This window comes from Saimiri boliviensis, chromosome 1, assembly GCF_048565385.1.
Source record: "Saimiri boliviensis isolate mSaiBol1 chromosome 1, mSaiBol1.pri, whole genome shotgun sequence".
In the NCBI taxonomy this organism is placed as follows: Eukaryota; Metazoa; Chordata; class Mammalia; order Primates; family Cebidae; genus Saimiri; species Saimiri boliviensis.
This window is the reverse complement of record NC_133449.1, coordinates 261575362-261594883: the sequence shown is the minus strand read 5'-3', so window position 1 is coordinate 261594883 and position 19522 is coordinate 261575362. Positions and strand designations below refer to the sequence as shown.

At 40.6% G+C, this 19522-nt stretch overlaps 1 protein-coding gene and 1 pseudogene across 1 annotated transcript in view; one reads left to right on the top strand and one right to left on the bottom strand.

Annotated features, from left to right (window-relative positions):
• Positions 1-18132, top strand: part of C7 (complement C7) — a 69437-nt gene extending 51305 nt beyond the window's left edge. Inside the window, exons 14-18 of the mRNA XM_003925898.3 lie at positions 1077-1209; positions 7333-7524; positions 11269-11359; positions 14889-15073; positions 16539-18132. Of these exons, the coding sequence (XP_003925947.1) occupies positions 1077-1209; positions 7333-7524; positions 11269-11359; positions 14889-15073; positions 16539-16720 (783 nt within the window). The 3' untranslated portion in view covers positions 16721-18132. The remainder of the gene's footprint in view (positions 1-1076; positions 1210-7332; positions 7525-11268; positions 11360-14888; positions 15074-16538) is intronic.
• On the bottom strand, positions 5026-7259 carry LOC120363300 (large ribosomal subunit protein uL18 pseudogene; annotated as a pseudogene).
• Positions 18133-19522: the final 1390 nt, after the last annotated feature.

Genomic DNA, 19522 nt, shown 5'->3' with positions numbered 1-19522 from the left:
CTCCCAGGCATGAGTTTTTTTCCCCATCCCCTTGGGTGGAAGCAAATAAGAATAAGGAAAGGAACCAAGAGAGACCCCGAATGAGTGTGATTACCCTTCATCCACCCACAGGCTCAGACTTCAAATTCCTCCTTGTTTCACCATGAAAGCTCACTTTCCAGCATTATAGGTTAATGAAACGTTCCTGAATCGGACCCGCCCCAGCAGCATTCCATATATACAGCGTGGAGTGGGAGGGTAGGACGGGGGAAGATCAACATTATGCTTCCCCTAAAAGTTATCAGTGAGAAACTTACCTTTCGTGAGCATACTGATCGGATTGGAAAATTTCTGAGTGGTCATGCTGCCATTTTGTAGGCAGTTTGCCAATGAACAGCTCATACTTTTTTTTTTTTTTTTTTTGAGAGAGAGGCAGGGTCTTGCTCTGTCGCTAACTGGAGTGCAGTGGTGCTATCTTGGCTCACTGCAAACTACGCTCCCCGTGTTCAGGCTATTCTTGTGTCTCAGCCTCCTGAGTAGCTGGGACTACAGGCATGCGCCACCACACCTGGATAATTGTTGTATTTTTAGTAGAGACAGGGTTTCGCCATGTTGGCCAGGCTGGTCTTGAACTTCTGACCTCAGGTGATCCACCTGTCTCAACTTGCCAAAGTGTTGGGATTACAGGCGTGAGACACTGCGCTCAACCCAGTAATACCTTAATGTGAAGAGTTGACTGACAAAGATGTTCCCCAAATCTGATAAAGAACTGATTTTTCCTAAAAGGAAAAGAAATTATTTGGATAGTGTAAAGTGATTTTAGTAGAATGCTTAGTATAGTGCTTGGTATTTTGGGAGCAATCAATACATAATAGACAGTGGCAATAATAGTTCTATTTCAATTCATGGTGCTACTAGTGTATTGAGTATATAGGGGAAAATGTTTTTATAGACACTTTTCTAAATCAGTTATTTAAATATAGCTTGCCTGATGATGAAAAGAAAATATGATTCATAGGTCAAATATATGTAAAGAAACCTTTTGTTCATGCAAAATAGACAAACTCTTTCCCTTTCCATCTTTTATTTTTGTTTAGGATGAAGGCACAACATTTCCCGTGGGGAAAAATGTACTGTACACTTGCAATGAAGGATACTCTCTTGTTGGAAACCCAGTGGCCAGATGTGGAGAAGATTTACGGTGGCTGGTTGGGGAAATGCATTGTCAGAGTGAGTGGCATCAGTTGTAGTTTGTAATTTAAGATGAGAAAATGACATGGGAGAGAATGAACCAAGATAATTAGCACTCACCATGTGGCCCGTGTGTTGGCCTTCCTTTCCTGAAAGTCTGACGTGATCCTGTTCAAGTGTTAGGAGCAACTTGAATAAGCCCTCAGGCTTCTCTAGTTGGTAATGTTTCCATTCATTGAGGTCAATTTTATTATTTAAAACTTTCCAGTGAAAATTAGAATAGGCCAGGATACTCTCTTTAGATGGAGACCATTAGGATATTCTTTTTTTTTTTAAAATTATACTTTAAGTTCTGGGGTACATGTGCAGAATGTGCAGGTTTGTTACACAGGTATACATGTGCCATGGTGGTTGACTGCATCCATCCCCCTGTCATTTACATTAGGTATTTCTCCTAATGCTATCCCTCCCCTATCCTCCTACCCCCTGTTATCTCGCCCCTATCCCTCTACCTCCTGACAGGCCCTGGTGTGTGATGTTCCCCACCGTATCCATCTCTTCTCATCGTTCAACACCCACTTATGAGTGAGAACATGTGGTATTTGGTTTTCTGTTCTTGTGTCAATTTGCTGAGAATGATGGTTTCCAGCTTTATCCATGTCCCTGGAAAGGACATGAACTCATTCTTTCTTATGGCTGCATAGTATTCCATGGTGTATATTTTTCTTTATCCAGTCTATCATTGATGGGCATTTGGGTTGGTTCCAAGTCTTTGTTATTGTGAACAGTGCTGTAGTAAATATATGTGTGCATGTGTCTTTATAATAGAATGATTTATAATCCTTTGAGTACCTACCCAGTAATGGGATTGCTGGGTCAAATGGTATTTCTAGTTCTAGATCCTTGAGGAATTTCCACACTGTCTTTCAGAATGGTTGAACTAATTTATATTCCCACTAACAACAACAACAAAAAGTGTTCCTATTTCTCCACATCCTTTCCAGCATCTGTTGTCTCAGGATATTCTTTAGAGTAGTTACTCAGGATGTACCACAATCAATCAACTTTCTTAAATGTTTTGCATCCTGTTCTGTTTGGATACAGGCATCTGAATAAGAGCTTCTGCATGTTGTACCGCCTGAAAACTACTCTGGCTTCTACCTCACTTGCAATATAAGTTAAGCAAATAAATAGAGCTGTAGGGATATATTTTTCCTAAATCAGTTGCTCTACGCTATATGAGGAAAGCCCTAGTGTGCACACACCCACACACACGCACATATTTCTCCCTTTGGGAATATACCTATTAGTGAAATTTCTGAGTAATTGAGTATTCATACATTGGGGATACATACTTTTAGATTTAGTGGAAGCTGCCAGGCTTCCAAGCGGTTGTTTTACAACTCTACCATAATCTGAGAAGTCACTGCTTTATGTGCTTGCTAACACTTGATATCATCAGCCATAATGGTGAGTGTATAGTGTGCATAGTGATATTCTATTTATTTATTTTTTATTTTTATTTTGAGTCAGAGTCTCACTCTGTTGTCCAGGCTGAAGTGCAGTGGTGCGATCTCAGCTCACTGCAACCTCCACTTCCAGGTTCAAGTGATTTTTGTGCCTCAGCCTCCTGAGTATCTGGGACTACATGTATGTGCGACCACGACTGGCTAATTTTTTGCATTTTTAGTAGAGACAGATTTTGCTGGTCAGGCTGATCTTGAAGTCTTGAATTCAGGCAATCCAACTATCCAGACAATCCTAGATGCTGGGATTATAGGCATGAGCCACCTTCCCTGGCCTATTTTTGTATTTTTTTTTCTAATGACTAATAATGTTATGCTTGTTTCCTTATGTTTTTTTGGCCATTGGTTATATTCTTTGGAGAAGTGGCTGTCCATGTCTTTTGTCCCCTTAAAAAAACTGGTTTGTCTTTTTCTTATTTTAAAATTATGTTAAATTTTTTATTAATTTCCATAGGTTACTGGGGAACAGGTGGTGTTTGGTTACATGAGTAAGTTCTTTAGTGGTGATTTGTGAGAGTTTGGTGCACTCGGCACTCGAGCAGTAAACACTGCACCCAATTTGTGTACACTTTTATCCCTCACCCGCTTCTCACCCTTTCTCCCATGTCCCCAAAGTCCATTGTGTCAGTCTTATGCCTTTGCATCCTCATAGCTTAGCTTCCACTTAGGAGTGAGAACATACTATGTTTGATTTTCTTTTTTCTTTTTCTTTATTATTATTATTTTTTTGAGATGGAGTCTCACTCTGTCACCCAGGCTGGAGTGCAGTGGCATGATCTCAGCTCATTGCAACCTCTGCCTCCCGGGTTCAGGCGATTCTTCTGCCTCAGCCTCCCAGGTAGCTAGGACTACAGGTGCATGCTGCCACACCCAGCAAATTTTTGTATTTTTAGTAGAGACTGAGTTTCACTTATTGGCCAGGTTTGTCTTGAACTCCTGACCTTGTGATCCACCTGCCTCAGCTTCCCAAAGTGCTGGAATTACAGATGTGAGCAACCGCACCCAACCCAATGTTTGATTTTCAATTCCTGAGTTACTTCACTTAGAATGATAGTCTCCAGTCTCATCCAGGTTCCTATGAATGCCATTAATAAATTCCTTTTTGTGGCTGAGTAGTATTCTATTATGTAGATATACCACGGTTTCTTTATCCACTTGTTGATTGATGGTCATTGTCTTTTTCTTATTGATCTCTCTCTCTCTCTCTCTCTGTTTATCCTGCAATCCTTAAGCAGAAACAAATGAAATAGAATATGAATATGAATATTTGCCAGTTGGGAGTAATAAAGTCGAAAGTTTGTCTTTGAAAAGATTTATAAGAAAATTCTGCTTGAAAGGCTTCTTATCCTTTATTGTGAATTTACTGATGAAATATTGTTCCAGTTTTTGTTTATGTAAAATGTCTACCTTTATTTTTCAAAGGAATTTTTTTTTTTTTGGTTTTTGAGACAGAGTCTTGCTCTCTTGCCTGACTGGAGCGCAGTGGCACAATCTTGGCTCACTGCAACCTCCACCTCTTGGGTTCAAGCGATTCTCCTGCCTCAGCCTCTTGAGGAGCTGGGATTACAGGTGCTCAAATACACCCAGCTAATGAAAAAAAAAAGCCCAGCTAATTTTTGTATTTTTAGTAGAGATGGGGTTTTATCATGTTGGCCAGGATGGTCTTGATCTCTTGACCTGGTGATCTGCCTGCCTTGGCCTCCCAAAATGCTGGGATTACAGGCATGAGCCACCCTGCCTGGCCAAGATATTTTTATTAGGTAAGAAATTATAAGGTAGCAGTTATTTATTTATTTATTTATTTATTTATTTATTTATTTATATTGTTTTGAGATGGAGTTTCACTCTTGTCTCCCAGGCTGGAGTGCAATGGTGCGATCTTGGTTCACTGCAACCTCTGCCTCCCAGGTTCAAGTGATTCTGCTTCAGCCTTCCGAGTAGGTGGGATTACAGGTGCCTGCCACCATGCCCAGCTAATTTTTGTATTTTTAGTAGAGACAGGGTTCCATCATGTTGGTCAGGCTAGTCTCAAACTCCTGACCTCAGGTGATCTACCCACGTCAGCCTCCCAAAGTGCTGGGATTACAGGTGTGAGCCACCACACCTGCTAGCAGTTACTTTTTAAGTCATTTGATGATATTATTAATATTACATTGCTCTCTGATAATTGTTTTCTAGTGAGAAGTCAACTCTTAGGTTTTTCCTTTAGAAATCCTGTCTTTTCTGTCTGACTACTTCCAAGATTATTATTATTAATTATTATGAGTTTTTGCTTTGTCAGTAAGTTTATTGTCTTTATCTGACAAATCCTCATGAAAAATTGTTTGGCTTAACTCTCAACAGCCCACTCCTGAGCTCTGAAAAAGCTTGCCCTTTTGTGAGCTACCTGGTCTTTCTTCTGAGCAAGTGACATTTTGGGATGGTTCCACTCCTTTTTAACTTCTTTCTTGGGCTTCTTCTCATGTACTGCATTCTCTTGTATAGCAGCATGAGGTTTCTTATACATCTCCTCCATCATGTCTGGAGTTACGCCATTCTTTATGTATTGAGAGGATGGTTTCTTGTACGCATCTTCGTCTTCTTCCCTTAAGTAATGCATGTAACCTGCAACATTCTGGCCCATGACGTGCTTCTGATGTACTTCTGCATTTTAGAATCATAACCAGGGAATCGTTTGGTACTGTGAGGCATAGACAAGCCTCCATCCACAGCTCCCTTTAGGGTCCTAAAAACTTTATTGCCTGTGAGTTCTGGCAAGGCCTGCATCCAGCTGGAAGGTAAAGGCACCTGGCTGACCATCAATGCTTTTCACAATGTATTCATCTCCAGTCACCTCCACTTAGCCTTCATAGATCTTGTCCATGCCAAACCTACTGAGAATCCTGTGGGCCAGCAGCAGGCCCATACGATATGCTTTGGCATCATTTGTCAGGCCAACCTTCACACCATATTTGGCAGTTCATGTGCATACACTGCACGGACTACCATATTCCCTTCTACATGGGACTAAGCAATCTGTCAGATGATACCTGTGTTTGTTACACAAACTATCGTCCTGTATTTGGGTATGCTGTATTTATTTTTATCCTGTATCACCAAGCATTTCCGAGCATGGTAATCAGTTTTACCCTCTTGTCATTGTCTAAAGTTCACTTGGTATCTTTCAGAGTAGCCCTTATTCTTAACAACTTTAACAGATCCTGTCTTGTGGAACAGAGACCTGTGTCTGTGGCTTGATAGTAGCTCTAGGGTGGAAAAAGGGTATTATTAATTATTTTTTGTTTTTGTCTTTCACCAGCAACTTTACTCTGGTGTTCCTAGGTGTAATTTTCTTTGTATTTATCCTAGCTAATATTCAAAGCACTAATAGAACATGTGCGTTAAGTCTTTTGCCAGTTTTAGACCATTTCTTGACCATTATGTCCTAAAACATTGCCTCTGTCTCATTCTCGCTCACTTGTCCTAATGGGACACAAATTATACATTTTTTGAACCGTTACCTTTTTTTAACGTCCTTTTTTTGTTGTTGTTTTCTATCTCCCCTCTGTTTCATTCTAAATATTTTCTTTTTATTTGAGTTGGTTTGTTGTTCACGCTAGAGGCAGTGAGGCGATCTCAGCTCACTGCAACCTGTGGCTCCCAGGTTTAAGTGATTCTCCTGTCTCAGCCTCTTGAGTACCTGGGACTACACGTGTGCACCACTGCACCCAGCTAATTTTTGTATTTTTAGTAGAGATGAAGTTTCGCCATGTTGGCCAGGTTGGTCTCAAACTCCTGACCTCAAGTGATCTGCCTGCCTTGGCCTCCCAAAATGCTGGGACTATAGGCATGTGCCACTACACCCGGCCTCATTCTAAATATTTTTGATTGACCTATCTTCCAACTTATTCTCTGTATATTTCTGTATAATCTCATTTTAAGAACTCTTTTGAGTCTTAAATTTTATTGATTTTATTTTTCAACTTAAAAAATTATATATGTATATACATATATATGTATATATACACACACATATATATGTATATATACACACATATGTATATACATATATACATATATATTATGTATATACATATATTTTATATATATATATATTTTCGAGACAGGGTTTTACTCCTGTCACCCATGCTGAAGTGCAGTGGCGCGATCTTGGCTCACTGTAATCTCTGCCTCATGGGCTCAAGCAGTTCTTCTGTCTCAGCCTCCTGAGTAGCTGGGATTACAGATGTGTGCCATGGTGCCCAGCTTGAGTTAATGAAACTCAAATGAATACAGCTCAGAAAATTCTGATGGGACATCATTAGAGCACAGAAATAAGTGACAGCTGTGAAAAGTTTGGTTTCAACAGTGGGCTAGGCATTAGGACTCTGTTGGGGTTGTTCATTTTAAGTTGCCACATTGTTTTGAAGGGAGGTGTGGCGGGGGAGATGTTTTGGTCTCTAGCTATTCATCGGTCGGTTACATGCCAGGCTCTGTGTGACATGTTTTTCAGTCCACCCTAAGAGTACTCACTTCTTCCTCCTTGTCCTCTAATATGAAAAAGCAGAACAAGAATATCAGCATCACGGAATACTTTTTTTAAAAAGATGGTTTATGAGAGCAATGACCCTTATATTTTGCTCTCTTTTATCTTTAGAAATTGCCTGTGTTCTACCTGTCCTGATGGATGGCATACAGAGTCACCCCCATAAACCTTTGTACACAGTTGGTGAGAAGGTGACTGTTTCCTGTTCAGGTGGCATGTCCTTGGAAGGTCCTTCAGCATTTCTCTGTGGCTCCAGCCTGAAGTGGAGTCCTGAGATGAAGAATGTCCGGTGTGTACAAAAAGGTGAGTGGCTTCTGTGTCTACCCAAGGACACTTGCACTCAGGCGAGTGAGAGTCCTTGTGTCAACCTTCATGGTACTGTATCATATCATAACTGGGAGTCATTCCCTCCATTCTTGCTCCCCAAGAGATGGAGATCAGTTTGTAGACTGAGAAACAGATTTTCCTCACATGGCACGGAAAGACTCATGAATGCAAGGAAAGGCAAGGATAGGCTTGGTAATTCTGAAACTTTTAACTTAAACCCTCCTTGTGAAAGATCAGCTTTGTGTCTGTTGTGGTGGCAAGACAATAAAGGATTTTTAAAACCTGTTTTTTTCGTTGTCGTTTCCTCTTCATTTTCCCCCCTGCAATTTCCCTAAATAGAGTTGATATCATAATTTATGTAAAATTCTGTATGTTTCATTTTTGAGCTTTCATAGAGTTTATTATTGTTTCTGAAATTGATAATTCAGAAGGCATTTTTTTTTAACACTTTAAAGCAGGCATTATTGAAGAAAAAGTGTTGTGATTCATGAAATTGTTCTTAATGTGGAAACCCAAAAATCCAGTGTTTTGAACACCAAGAAAATTAAAATGGTCTTTTAAGAATCTAAAGTAGAAAGAATTTAGAAAGCCAGACTATTTCTTTTCAGAGGTAATTTGTTTGAAAATAATCCCCTATTTCTTCTTTGTTTACATTTTGTTAAATAAATGGAAAATATATTTGTAACAAAAGTGAGAATGAAGAAAAATTTACGTGTGTACTATTTTATGTGATATTATCTCTCTATTATGTGATTTTTAATTAAATGCTGAAATTTATTTTTAATAGTGAGGATGAAGTACTAGATTTCATAGATGATACTGTGAGGTGAATTAGATGTTTCTAACTAAGTTCTCCATGCAATAGGGTACAGAGCACTTGGATACGGATGGCAGATAGGGGCTATGATGTTACGTGGATGAGAGGCAGGACAATGGGCAAGGCACACATCCTTGGAGTCCCTCCCTGCCTGTCCTGATGTGCTCTTAAGCTATCAAGGCCTCATATCAGAGGACGGTTGTTTTGTGTTCTGTAAACACTGAAGTATAAACATGAGTTTACTTGGAATACTTACAGTAATGGACCAGTACTTAAAATTCTAAAATGAAAGAGAACAATATACAGTTGATGGGGTTGCACTTTTGTTCCCAATGAGATTATAGGCTAGTCTTTCTAAAATGCGACTTCAGCTATTCTACAGCACAATTTGGTATGAAGTTTTTTTTTACTCAGTAGAAAATTCTATTAAAGTGGGTTTTAATTAAGAATGTTTTCACTGGGGTCTGTTGGGGGGAAATAGGGGAGGGACAGTGGGGGGTGGGGAGTTGGGGAGAGACGGCATGGGGAAATGCCAGATATAGGTGAAGGGGAGGAAGGCAGCAAATCACACTGCCATGTGTGTACCTATGCAACTATCTTGCATGTTCTTCAAATGTACCCCAAAACCTAAAATGCAATAAAAAAATTAAGAATGTTTTTCAGATCTGTTTTTCTGAAGTTGTAAATAATAGTAACTACCCTTAAATCTATAACAAACAAAAAATTCCCAGACTTAGCAGCCTCCAAAGTTGATGTTTTAAAATGTTGGCTGTTCTAGTATTTAGTCTTTTTTTTGTTGTGGTAAAACATACATAACATAAAATTTACCATTTTATCCATTTTTAAATGTACAGTTCAGTGGCATTAAGTAATTCCCATTGTGCGACCATCACCCCAACATTTCTTATCATCTTCCCAAACTGAAGCTCTATATCTATTAAACATTAATTCCTCACTTTCCCCTACTCTCCCTGTAGTTAGTCTTGATGTAAAGAAATTTTCTTTTAAAATGGCAAAAGTACATACTCTCGGTGGGCCGTGTTTATTTGGTTAACCAAGCTGTAAAAGCGACAAAACTATGTTCTTTTTAAATGCAAACATTCTTTGGGCTAGGTAATTCTATCAATTTTTTTTTTCACAAAGACATTATAATAATTTAAGCAAACTATTAAAATCTAAAATTTCAGGATTTGTCCTAAAGTAAATTTTTAACCACAGTACAGAACTAATTTACGTGGCTTGATCATCGACCTTAAGTTTTGGTACGCCTAGATTAAGGCTTCTCAACCTCAACGTTACTGGAATTTTAGGCCTGGTAATTCTTTGCTATGGGTGCCTGGTCTATGCATTGCAGGGTGTTTAGCAGCATTCCCGGTTTCTACCTCCCAGTAGCATCCTCCTGTGCCAGTAACACTGCAGCTGTAAAAACCAAAGATGTCTCTAGTGATTTCCAGATGTCCCCTGGGGGACAAAACTGCCCCAGGTTAAGAAGAACTGATGTAGATAATACCATTTTTTAAAAATTTCATTTTGGAATAAGTTTAGATTTCAGTAAAGTCACAGATATAATTTCTACACACCCTTCACCCATCTTCCTTAATATTAACATCTTACATAACACAACTTGGTTAAAACTAAAAAATTAATATTAGCACAATGCTATTGACTAAACTACACACTTTAGTCAAATATCTCCTGTTTTACCACTAATGTCTCTTTTATGTTCTAGGATCCAGGTCAGGGTACAGGTGATGCATTTAGGATAACACCATTTTAAAGAGAAGTGTTTCTTTTTGTTGTTGGTTTTTGTTTCTGTTTGTTTTTTGAGACAATGTCTCACTTTGTTGCTCAGGCTGGAGTACAGTGGCCCAATCTCAGCTCACTGCAACCTCTGTCTGCTGGGTTCAAGCGATTCTTCTGCCTCAGCCTCCCGAGTAGCTGGGATTATAGGTGCGTGCCACCATGCCCGGCTAATTTTTGCATTTTTAGTAGAGATTGGGTTTCACCATGTTGGCCAGGCTGGTCTTGAACTCCTGACCTCAAGTGATCTGCCCACCTTGGCTTCCCAAAGTGCTGAGATTACAGGCATGAGCCACCACGCCCGACCAAGAGAAGTGTTTTAATGACGAGTCTTGTTTCTGAGGCTGCTGGCCACAGCAGGCATACTTCACATTGCCACCATGTTCACAGTTTATGAATGTTCACAAGATTGTAATGTCGTGTCTGAAGCTCTTGAACTTTCCAAAGTAAGTCTTCATAAAAACATGCTCTTCAGATAAACTACCTTTATAGATATAGAAAATGATTATCTAGTTTTATGATGCAAAAGTATATGCCAATGTAGACTTAAATCTTGCCTGGACAATTTGTAAAATTTGTGAAGTAGCACCAACTTCCTAACTTTTTTCACTCTTAATTCTCTAATTTCTTAGGTGGGCATTTGTTAGGGGGCATAAATATCCATATGTATAAACCATGCATCCCCAAACTTTTTACACAGGGGGCCAGTTCACTGTCCCTCAGACCGTTGGAGGGCTGCCACATATTGTGCTCCTCTCACTGACCACCAATAAAAGAGATGCCCCTTCCTGAAGTGCGGCGGGGGGCGGGATAAATGGCCTCAGGGGGCTGCAGTTTGGGGACGCCTGGTATAAACAATGCATGACAATTATAAATGCTCACCAGATAATAGCTATTACTACCAATGCAGTTATTTGTAATGTGGCTCTAGAAACTGTATAGTTTATAAAATGTGTTACACTTTGATTATTACTACTGTTTTTCCCATGCAAGCTCACTGTAGCTGAGAACACTACAGACCCTGGTTCAGCAATTTAAATAATACCTTGTTGTCTATGAAGCAGCTTTTGTCCTAATGATCACATCTCTCTATCCTTTTTTAGACACTCCTTTAACACAGGCAGTGCCTAAATGTCAGCGCTGGGAGAAACTGCAGAACTCAAGATGTGTTTGTAGAATGCCCTACGAATGTGGGTAAGTGCTGCCTTTGCTCCCTTCTCCATTTTATTTTATTCATGATAAGCGATGATTTCTTAGATGCTAGTCTCTGTTGGATGGAAGGTATAGCTTACCAGGAGTTAAGGGTCTTTGTGTGCCTTTTGACCTAGTCCATTTGCTGCCTGCTAGTTCCCTGGGTCGCCAGGGCTGACAGCCGTGGCATTAAGCAGTGTTCTCATCTGGCTGGTGGAGAAGGCTGCAGGACTACTTGAGTGCTGCTTGTTTTATATATAAAATGGAGCAAAATGACAAACTGTCAGCTGAGGATTTGCAACTTTAGAGTATTAGAGCTGAAATTCTTTTGGGACGTAACTTTTAAAGCAATTCTGATAAGGAAAGAGCAGCCTCTTTTGTTGATTCTTGAAGCATCTTCTCTAGATTTGCATTGTTAAGAATGCCATTCAACCATTGTGGAAGACAGTGTGGCGATTCCTCAAGGACCTAAAAATAGAAATCCCATTTGACCCAGCAATCCCATTACTGGGTATATATCCAAAGGATTATAAATCATTCTACTACAAGGACACGTGCACACGAATGTTCATTGCAGCACTGTTTACAATAGCAAAGACCTGGAACCAACCCAAATGCCCAATGATGATAGACTGGATAGGGAAAATGTGGTACATATACACCATGGAATATTACACAGCCATCAAAAACGATGAGTTCACGTCCTTTGTAGGGACATGGATGAACCTGGAAACCATTTTTCTCAGCAAACTGACACAAGAGCAGAAAATCAAACACCGTATATTCTCACTCATAGGCGGGTGTTGAACAATGAGAACACATGGACACAGGGAGGGGAGCACTACACACTGGGGTCCATTGGGGGGAAATGGGGGAGGGGCGGGGGGTGGGGAAGTGGGAAGAGATAGCATGGGGAGAAATGACAGATACAGGTGAGGGGACGGAAGACAGCAAACCACACTGCCTTGTGTGTACCTATGCAACAAGCTTGCATGTTCTTCACATGTACCCCAAAACTTAAAATGCAATAAAAAAATAATTAAAAAAAAAAGTATTAGATCCCCTTAAAAAAAAATAAAAAATAAAAAAAATAAAAAAAAAAGAATGCCACCAACTTGAAATCACTCCATTGTAGGAGGATATCCGAAGTAGTTACTAGAGGTCTGTGTTACGGTCCTACTAGGATAGAGATGGCACAATTAAATTAGGACAAGAAAAGTTTTACTAGCAGGAATATTTACAAAAATGTGAACAGAGTAAAGGAAACTACAAGTTCCGTGGCAGTATTCCCATGGTAACAGCTCAGCCGTATATCCATGCCCAGATCCAAGGAGTAAGGAGAGGGGCATTCAGGAAAAACTGGAGACCGAGAGAGTCGTGTGGAGATGGCCCTGAGGAAGAGCCAACACTCTCATTTTAGGGACCTCCGAGATCCCACAGGCGTGAGCTAGGGGACTAAACACGTCAAATGTACTCTCTTGCCTCGAGCATCCTGCCAGTGCTCCCCATTGATCAAACCTCCTGAAGCTAGAAGCCGAGGAAGTCCATGATGTGGCCCATTCATGTCAGCCTCCCAGGCAGGTGGAGAAGAGTAGAATGTGGATCTGGGGAAGAAATGAGATATTATCCAGCCCCTAGACTTATTGGTCATTTTTAAAATTAAGAACAGAAGGATGACCTGGTGTGGTGGCTCATGTTTGTAATCCCAGCACTTTGGGAGGCCAAGGTGGACCAATTGCTTCAGCTCAGGAGTTCAAGGCCAGCCTGGGCAACATGGTGAAACCCCTTCTCTACAAAAAAAAAAAAAAAAAAAAAAATACAAAAATTAGCTGAGTGTGGTGGCATGCTCCTGTAGTCCCAGCTAAGCAGGAGGCTGAGGTGGGAGGATTGCTTGAGGCTGGGGAGGTTGAGTCTTCCGTGAGCCAAAGTCATGCCACTGCACTCCAGCCTGGGTGACAGAGCCAGACGTTATCTCAAAAAATAAAAAATAAAAAAACACCCAAAACACGAATTACTTGGTTTTTAATGACTTTGCTTATCAAAACCCACATCTAACTTCTACAGTAGTGAATAGTTATTGTATATAGTAATTTCTGGTGTGAAGAAGAATATAACTAAATGGCGTGATGGAAATGGTGGTCAGTGTAGATATATTCTGATTCTAACATTCTGACTTTACTGCTAATCTGTAATAATCATTGTTTATTTTGAGTCACTTTCCTCCTCTTTCCAACTTCCCCATTTCATTTAGTTTATCGGCAGCCCGTGGTTAATAGCTATGGTATGAATTTCCATGTCATTCCCTGGTCTCAGATATTGACAACAAGGTGGTATTGTAAGGTCTTTGCCCTTTCAGCTGTTCTAAGTTCTATTCAAAGTTTAAACAAGCAGATGAAAAGATAGATTCAAAACAACAGGATTTGTTTCTGCTTTATAAATAGCTCCAATTAAATTTAGCTTTTAATAGAAGAGGAAAATATTAGAACTAAATAAAGTGTGTGAATATAGATCCTTTCTGATTCCATCTGGTATACAAAAATGTTCTGTTGTCTAAGATTTCAGTGATAGTAATGCATGCCTTGTCTGTCAGCATTCAGAATGTGGAGTTTTTTGATAGTGACATTTCTAAATAGCTATTTTTTTCCGTTATTTAACACCAATGCTTATGAAAAAGGTAACACAGTTTATGAAAATACTTATTTATTTTTTGAGATGCAGTTTCATTCGGTCACCCAAGTTGGAGTGCAGTGGTGCAATCTCAGCTCACTGCAACCTCTGCCTCTCGGGTTCAAGTGATTCTCCTGCCTCAGCCTCCCTAGTAGCTGAGATTACAAGTGTGTGCCACCATGCCCAGCTAGTTTTCATATGTTTAGTAGAGATGGGGTTTCACCATGTTGGCCATGCTGGTCTTGAACTCCTGACCTCAAGTGATCTGCCTGCCTCGGCCTCCCAAAGCACTGGGATTATAGGCGCCCAGCCTTATTTCTAAATTATTTTGTAAACATAGGTGCTTTTAAAAGCAGCATTGAAAAATAATGTTTATCTTCCCTTGATGATTTAGGGTCATCCATTTTTGGATGATGCTGTTTTATGGACGTGGACTCTTGGCTGCTGTGCTGGGATGAGCTCATTGCTCCTGCAATTAATGGTCCCATTTGACTGTGATTATATTGAATGCTTGGTTTCCGCTGGTTTTCCATCTCCTCCTTTGCCAGCTGTTGCTAGCAGACCTTGCCTTCTCATCTAATTTGCTCTACCTGATCTGTTTTAGATGAAACTAGATCAACACTAGATATCTACACTTGCAAAAATTGTGAGCAAATAAAGAGAGTAAATACAAATATGATCATTTTGAAGACCTAAGTGGATTGGACCCTAGGAATGAAGGGGATTTGAGCTTCCATCCTTTTTTATTTTTGCTTTGGGTGATAACATCTGGGGGCACTAAGCTCAGAGCATCACTTTTTATTTCTACTTCTCAGCTTTTAAGAGCCAAAATCTTCTAGATAATGTTATTAAAAATTCTTTTCAGATCTTCCTTGGATGTATGTGCTCAAGATGAGAGAAGCAAAAGGATACTGCCTCTGACAGTTTGCAAGATGCATGTTCTCCACTGTCGGGGTAGAAATTACACTCTTACTGGTAGAGACAGCTGCACTCTGCCTGCCTCAGCTGAGAAAGCTTGTGGTGCCTGCCCACTGTGGGAAAAATGTGATGGTAAGGGGCCTTTCATATTTGCAAGTATAAGAATGCTGAAGTCACAGTACTGAGGTTTTTAAAAAATGTGGTTTCTAGTTTAGCAGTGGGCCGAAGCAGATACTTGAGGATGTTAAAAACTCAGACTGATTTGACAGTGCACTGACCTCTCCTATACCCCTTCCTGGAGAGGGGCGCAGATCACAGACCTCAGAGTATAAGAATACATTCCTGATAAAAATGTTCTCCCAAACATGGGTAATTCTATTCTGCCTTCATGATTTTTGATCTGTCCTTGTATTATCCATATTGCGTATTTTTAAAAGTCTGATATAAAAGTAACTTTAAAATGAAAACTTTATATCACGTCCTTAAAAGGATTTATTACTTGCCATAAGTGTTAAGTAACTATAAACGTTAGATGTAAAGCAAAGTTGTGGATTCTAGCCAGATACCGGTCCAACATTGACTATGCTATTTCTCTGTGAGTTTAGCAAGTGTTAGAGCGGTGTTAAAAACATACTAGCGCTAAGCTGACACTTCCTTCTAGAAGTAATCAGATGGATTTGAAGAGAACGGGAGAATAAGTTACTTTCTCAGGTTGTGATTCAATATTTGCTAATGCTATGTTCAGGTAACAGTTACAATGATCTTGAACACCCCAAGGGCACAGTAAGCCTCCCATGATTTGGGCAATACTATGAAAGGGGAATGGCTGGGAGTCCGGAGCCAAGTCACTGCCTGGGCTTCCTTATCTGTAAATTTGGGAGCTGGACTATATGATTTGTAAGGTCTCTGTTGGCTCCTCACTCTCTGCCCTCTTGGCCTGTACCCACTGGCACCTTTCCCCTCACTCCCTCACAGTTTGCAGCAGACTGATGACATATGTAACTCTAGCTGTGTCTGGGTCACTTTTGGTTTGGCGGTCACCACTGTCTGCTGGCTGACCTTGTTACTTTTCTCTAGAAGACCCCTGGCTGGTGTAATCCAAGCACACACTTCCAGTGCACAGACTCCCTGCCTCCCTAACTCATTTCTGGTTTGTTGTTTGGGATTTGTCGCCTTCTGTATGTCATGCTCTCTCTCTCAAATCAAGTTTAAGTTCTCTTTTTTTTTCCCTGTCTCTGTGTTTTGAGTCTTGACTTGGTTCTTTGTTGAGGGTTTCTCATTTGATCTCAATTGCTGGCTCATGTGGACAGCAGCTTCTATGTAGGAGAAAGTTGAAGAGCTCTTGACTTGGATAGAACCACCCCATGTGGGTCAAACTAATAGACAGCTGGCACCAACCTGAAAACCTGTTTCTTTGGAGTGGTGCAAAATGCCCCAATTTCCTGGTCCTACCGCTTTTCCAGGGGATAGTTTATTATGTCATTCCAGACAGGAGCTTCTATAGCTCTAATCACCACATGATTACTTTGGAGGTGATGTGCTTTGACTTCCCCACCTCCACAATGTACCGTTAAGCCTCTTTCACTTACGTTTTCAGCTGAGAGCAGCAAATGCGTCTGCCGAGAAGCATCGGAGTGCGAAGAAGAAGGGTTTAGCATTTGTGTGGAAGTGAACGGCAAGGAGCAGACGATGTCTGAGTGCGCGGTGGGCGCTCTGCGGTGCGCAGGGCGGAGCATCTCCATCATCAGCATAAAGCCTTGTGCTGTGGAAGCCCAGTAGGCTCTGGAGGCCCTCGTCCGCTTGCCTGAGCTCCAGCAGGCAGCTGGGGCTGAGTGAAAACATCTGCACACCTGGGCACTGGACAGCTTTTCCTTTTTCTCCAGAGTTTACTTTCCTCCTCAAATCCCAGTCGTCTGCATGAAGACAACCCTTTGTTCTCCCAAATCTGAATCCAGTTGATCTTCCGTCTCCTTTTTAGTGTCAGTCAGGATGAAGACTATTCATGAGCTGGCTGCCTGTTCTTGAAAACCATGTTACCTTCTCCAGACCTTGGTTTTTTAAAATCTGTAAAATTAGAGGATTGTGCTACAGAAATTGAAGGTTCCATTTAGGCCTCTCATTTTATTAAGTATGATTGACACCGCCCATGGGTCAGAACACAGTCTACATAACGATTAGGAAAACAGAAAGAACGTTATCTCCTGGTTAATGAGGTTGGTTTTCCTCAGTGAAACCAAATACAAAGAGGACGTTGAACAAAAAAGACAAGATATAAATTATTTCTGTCCTGAGTAGTAATCTCACACTTCACTCTGTTGAGTCAACCACCACAGATAGGAATCCCTTTTTTTTTTTCTTGACAGTTTCACTCTGTTGCTCAGGCTGGAGTGCAGTGGCGTGATCTCATCTCACTGCAACCTTCACCTCTCAGGTTCAAGTGATTCTCCCTTCCTCAGCCTCCTGAGTAGCTGGGATTATAGGCACCCGCCACCACGCCTGGCTAATTTTTGCATTTTTAGTAGAGATGGGGTTTCACTATGTTGGCCAGGCTGGTCTCCAACTCCTGACCTCAGGTGATCTGCCTGCCTTGGCCTCCCAAAGTGCTTTCACTACAGGTGTGAACCACCACGCCTGACTGGAATATTTATTCCTGTTGGGAGATCGAACCACTAAAATGTCAGAGCAGAATTCATTATGCTGTGGTCACAGGGGCGTCTTGTCTGAGAACATACAAAACAGTCTTCTCTTTAGGGCTTTTCTCCAGTATGTGTCAAACACAGGACCGGAAGCTCACCCCTCTTCTTTTTTCTTTTGAAAGACCATCAGTTCCTGCCTGAGGTCTGTGTGATTGTGCGTTTGAGAAGAGTTTTCCCTAATGTGGATTACTTACACTTCAGTATATAAGTAACATACTTCAGTATAAGTAATACTTCAGTCCTAACGTTTTCAGGGAGTACACAGGTAGATTAGTTTGAAGCATTGATCTTCTATTTACTCCTTATTTCTCTTTCATCAAAACAAAACAAAACAAAAAAGCAGGTCTGGGAGGAAAAATGAGAGGGCTTAAATGAAATTTAAAATATGCTTTATTATACAAACACTCTCTCTGTATTGTTCTGACTCTGTAAATATATTTCTGAATTTCAGATGACAAGGATTAGAAAACTCATTAAAGATACTGTTCTTCAAAATTGTTTCATCTGTATTGTTTCATTTTAGAGAAGGCTTTCATGATGAATGGTTAATGTGGTCTTGCCTGAAGTTTTATGTCTGATCCAGTTCTAGCTTTTGATATCAAAGTGTGCCTTAAGGGAAGATGCAGATATAATATGTTGAAACTACAAGGAGGCAGGTTTCAATTGGTTAAAAACAATGACATTCAGGCATTGCAACTGCGTTTGTTAGAGGTTATAACAGAGTTCATTTCTACCCTGGATAGGAGGACACATTTGAAAATGCAGACCCTGAGACAAAAGGCTGAACAAGTAATTTATTTGGGAGGAAATACCTCAGTAGCCTTCCAAAATGTCTCCTCTTAGCTTAAGCTAGTATGAGTGAGATTCCTACTGCTTGTGTGTCTTCATGCCCCCTTCCTAAGTAATGCAGAGGAAATGGTCAGCATTATCAGATATCATCAGAGATTGAGGTCTGAAAAAAAAAAAAGAAATGAGTGAATGTAACTAAGAGATTGAGAAGGGAATTTTGGCAGAGTTACTGAAGGAGAAGTCAAGGATTAATGAATCGCTGGAGGAGAGGAGCCGTGAATGTGGCTGGGAAGAGGTGTTGTCTTGAAATACTGTGTTTTTGCCTCCTTTTGTTTTCTGAACATTTCTTGTGCTGACCTTTCCTCTAGTCCCACAGAGGCATTCACAATTGCCTGTGGAGAATTAGGATTGTCGCAGCAGGTTAGCAAGGAGAAAGTCATTTTTGAGGTTAAGTTTTAAAAAATATTTTGAAACTTCCAAAATAAGTTCTTGAATACCTATAGAGATGCTTTGAGGAAAGCTAAGGGAACAATTTTATACCACAAAAATAAATGAAAGAAGAATAAAGAGTGTGATAATTCTACCTGCCTGTCCTTCTCTGTGCCTCAGATCAGGTGAGGGTCATCTGGGCTAGAAGGGGATATAGCCTTGGAGGAGGCTGACAGCAGAAAGCATCTCTGAGATTAAAGTCATTTGGGCCTCAGAAGGAACAGACAGAGAGAAGGAAATCGGCTGGTGCATGAACCATCGCTAGCTTCAGGGAGCTACATAAAGGCCAAGACACATCCCACAGATCATTGCTTACCACTCAGGAGGATGCTACAAGATACCTGGGCAGAGAAGGTGCCTGAGAGTGTTTCCTAATCACTTTGAGAAGTGCCTTCCTTTGACATCTCCTGTATTTCCTAATTGATGACAGACGTGCTGCTTATCTATGCCCTGAGATTCAATGAACCCTATTCAAATTGTTGAAGTAACCCTCGTTCCTACTACAGGACCACCTGTAATGACCTTGAAAGAGAAGGAAGGTTCTTGGTATACAGGTGGGGTATGTTGGGGAGGTGGAGTGGCAAGCAGGAAATCTGACAACTGACCC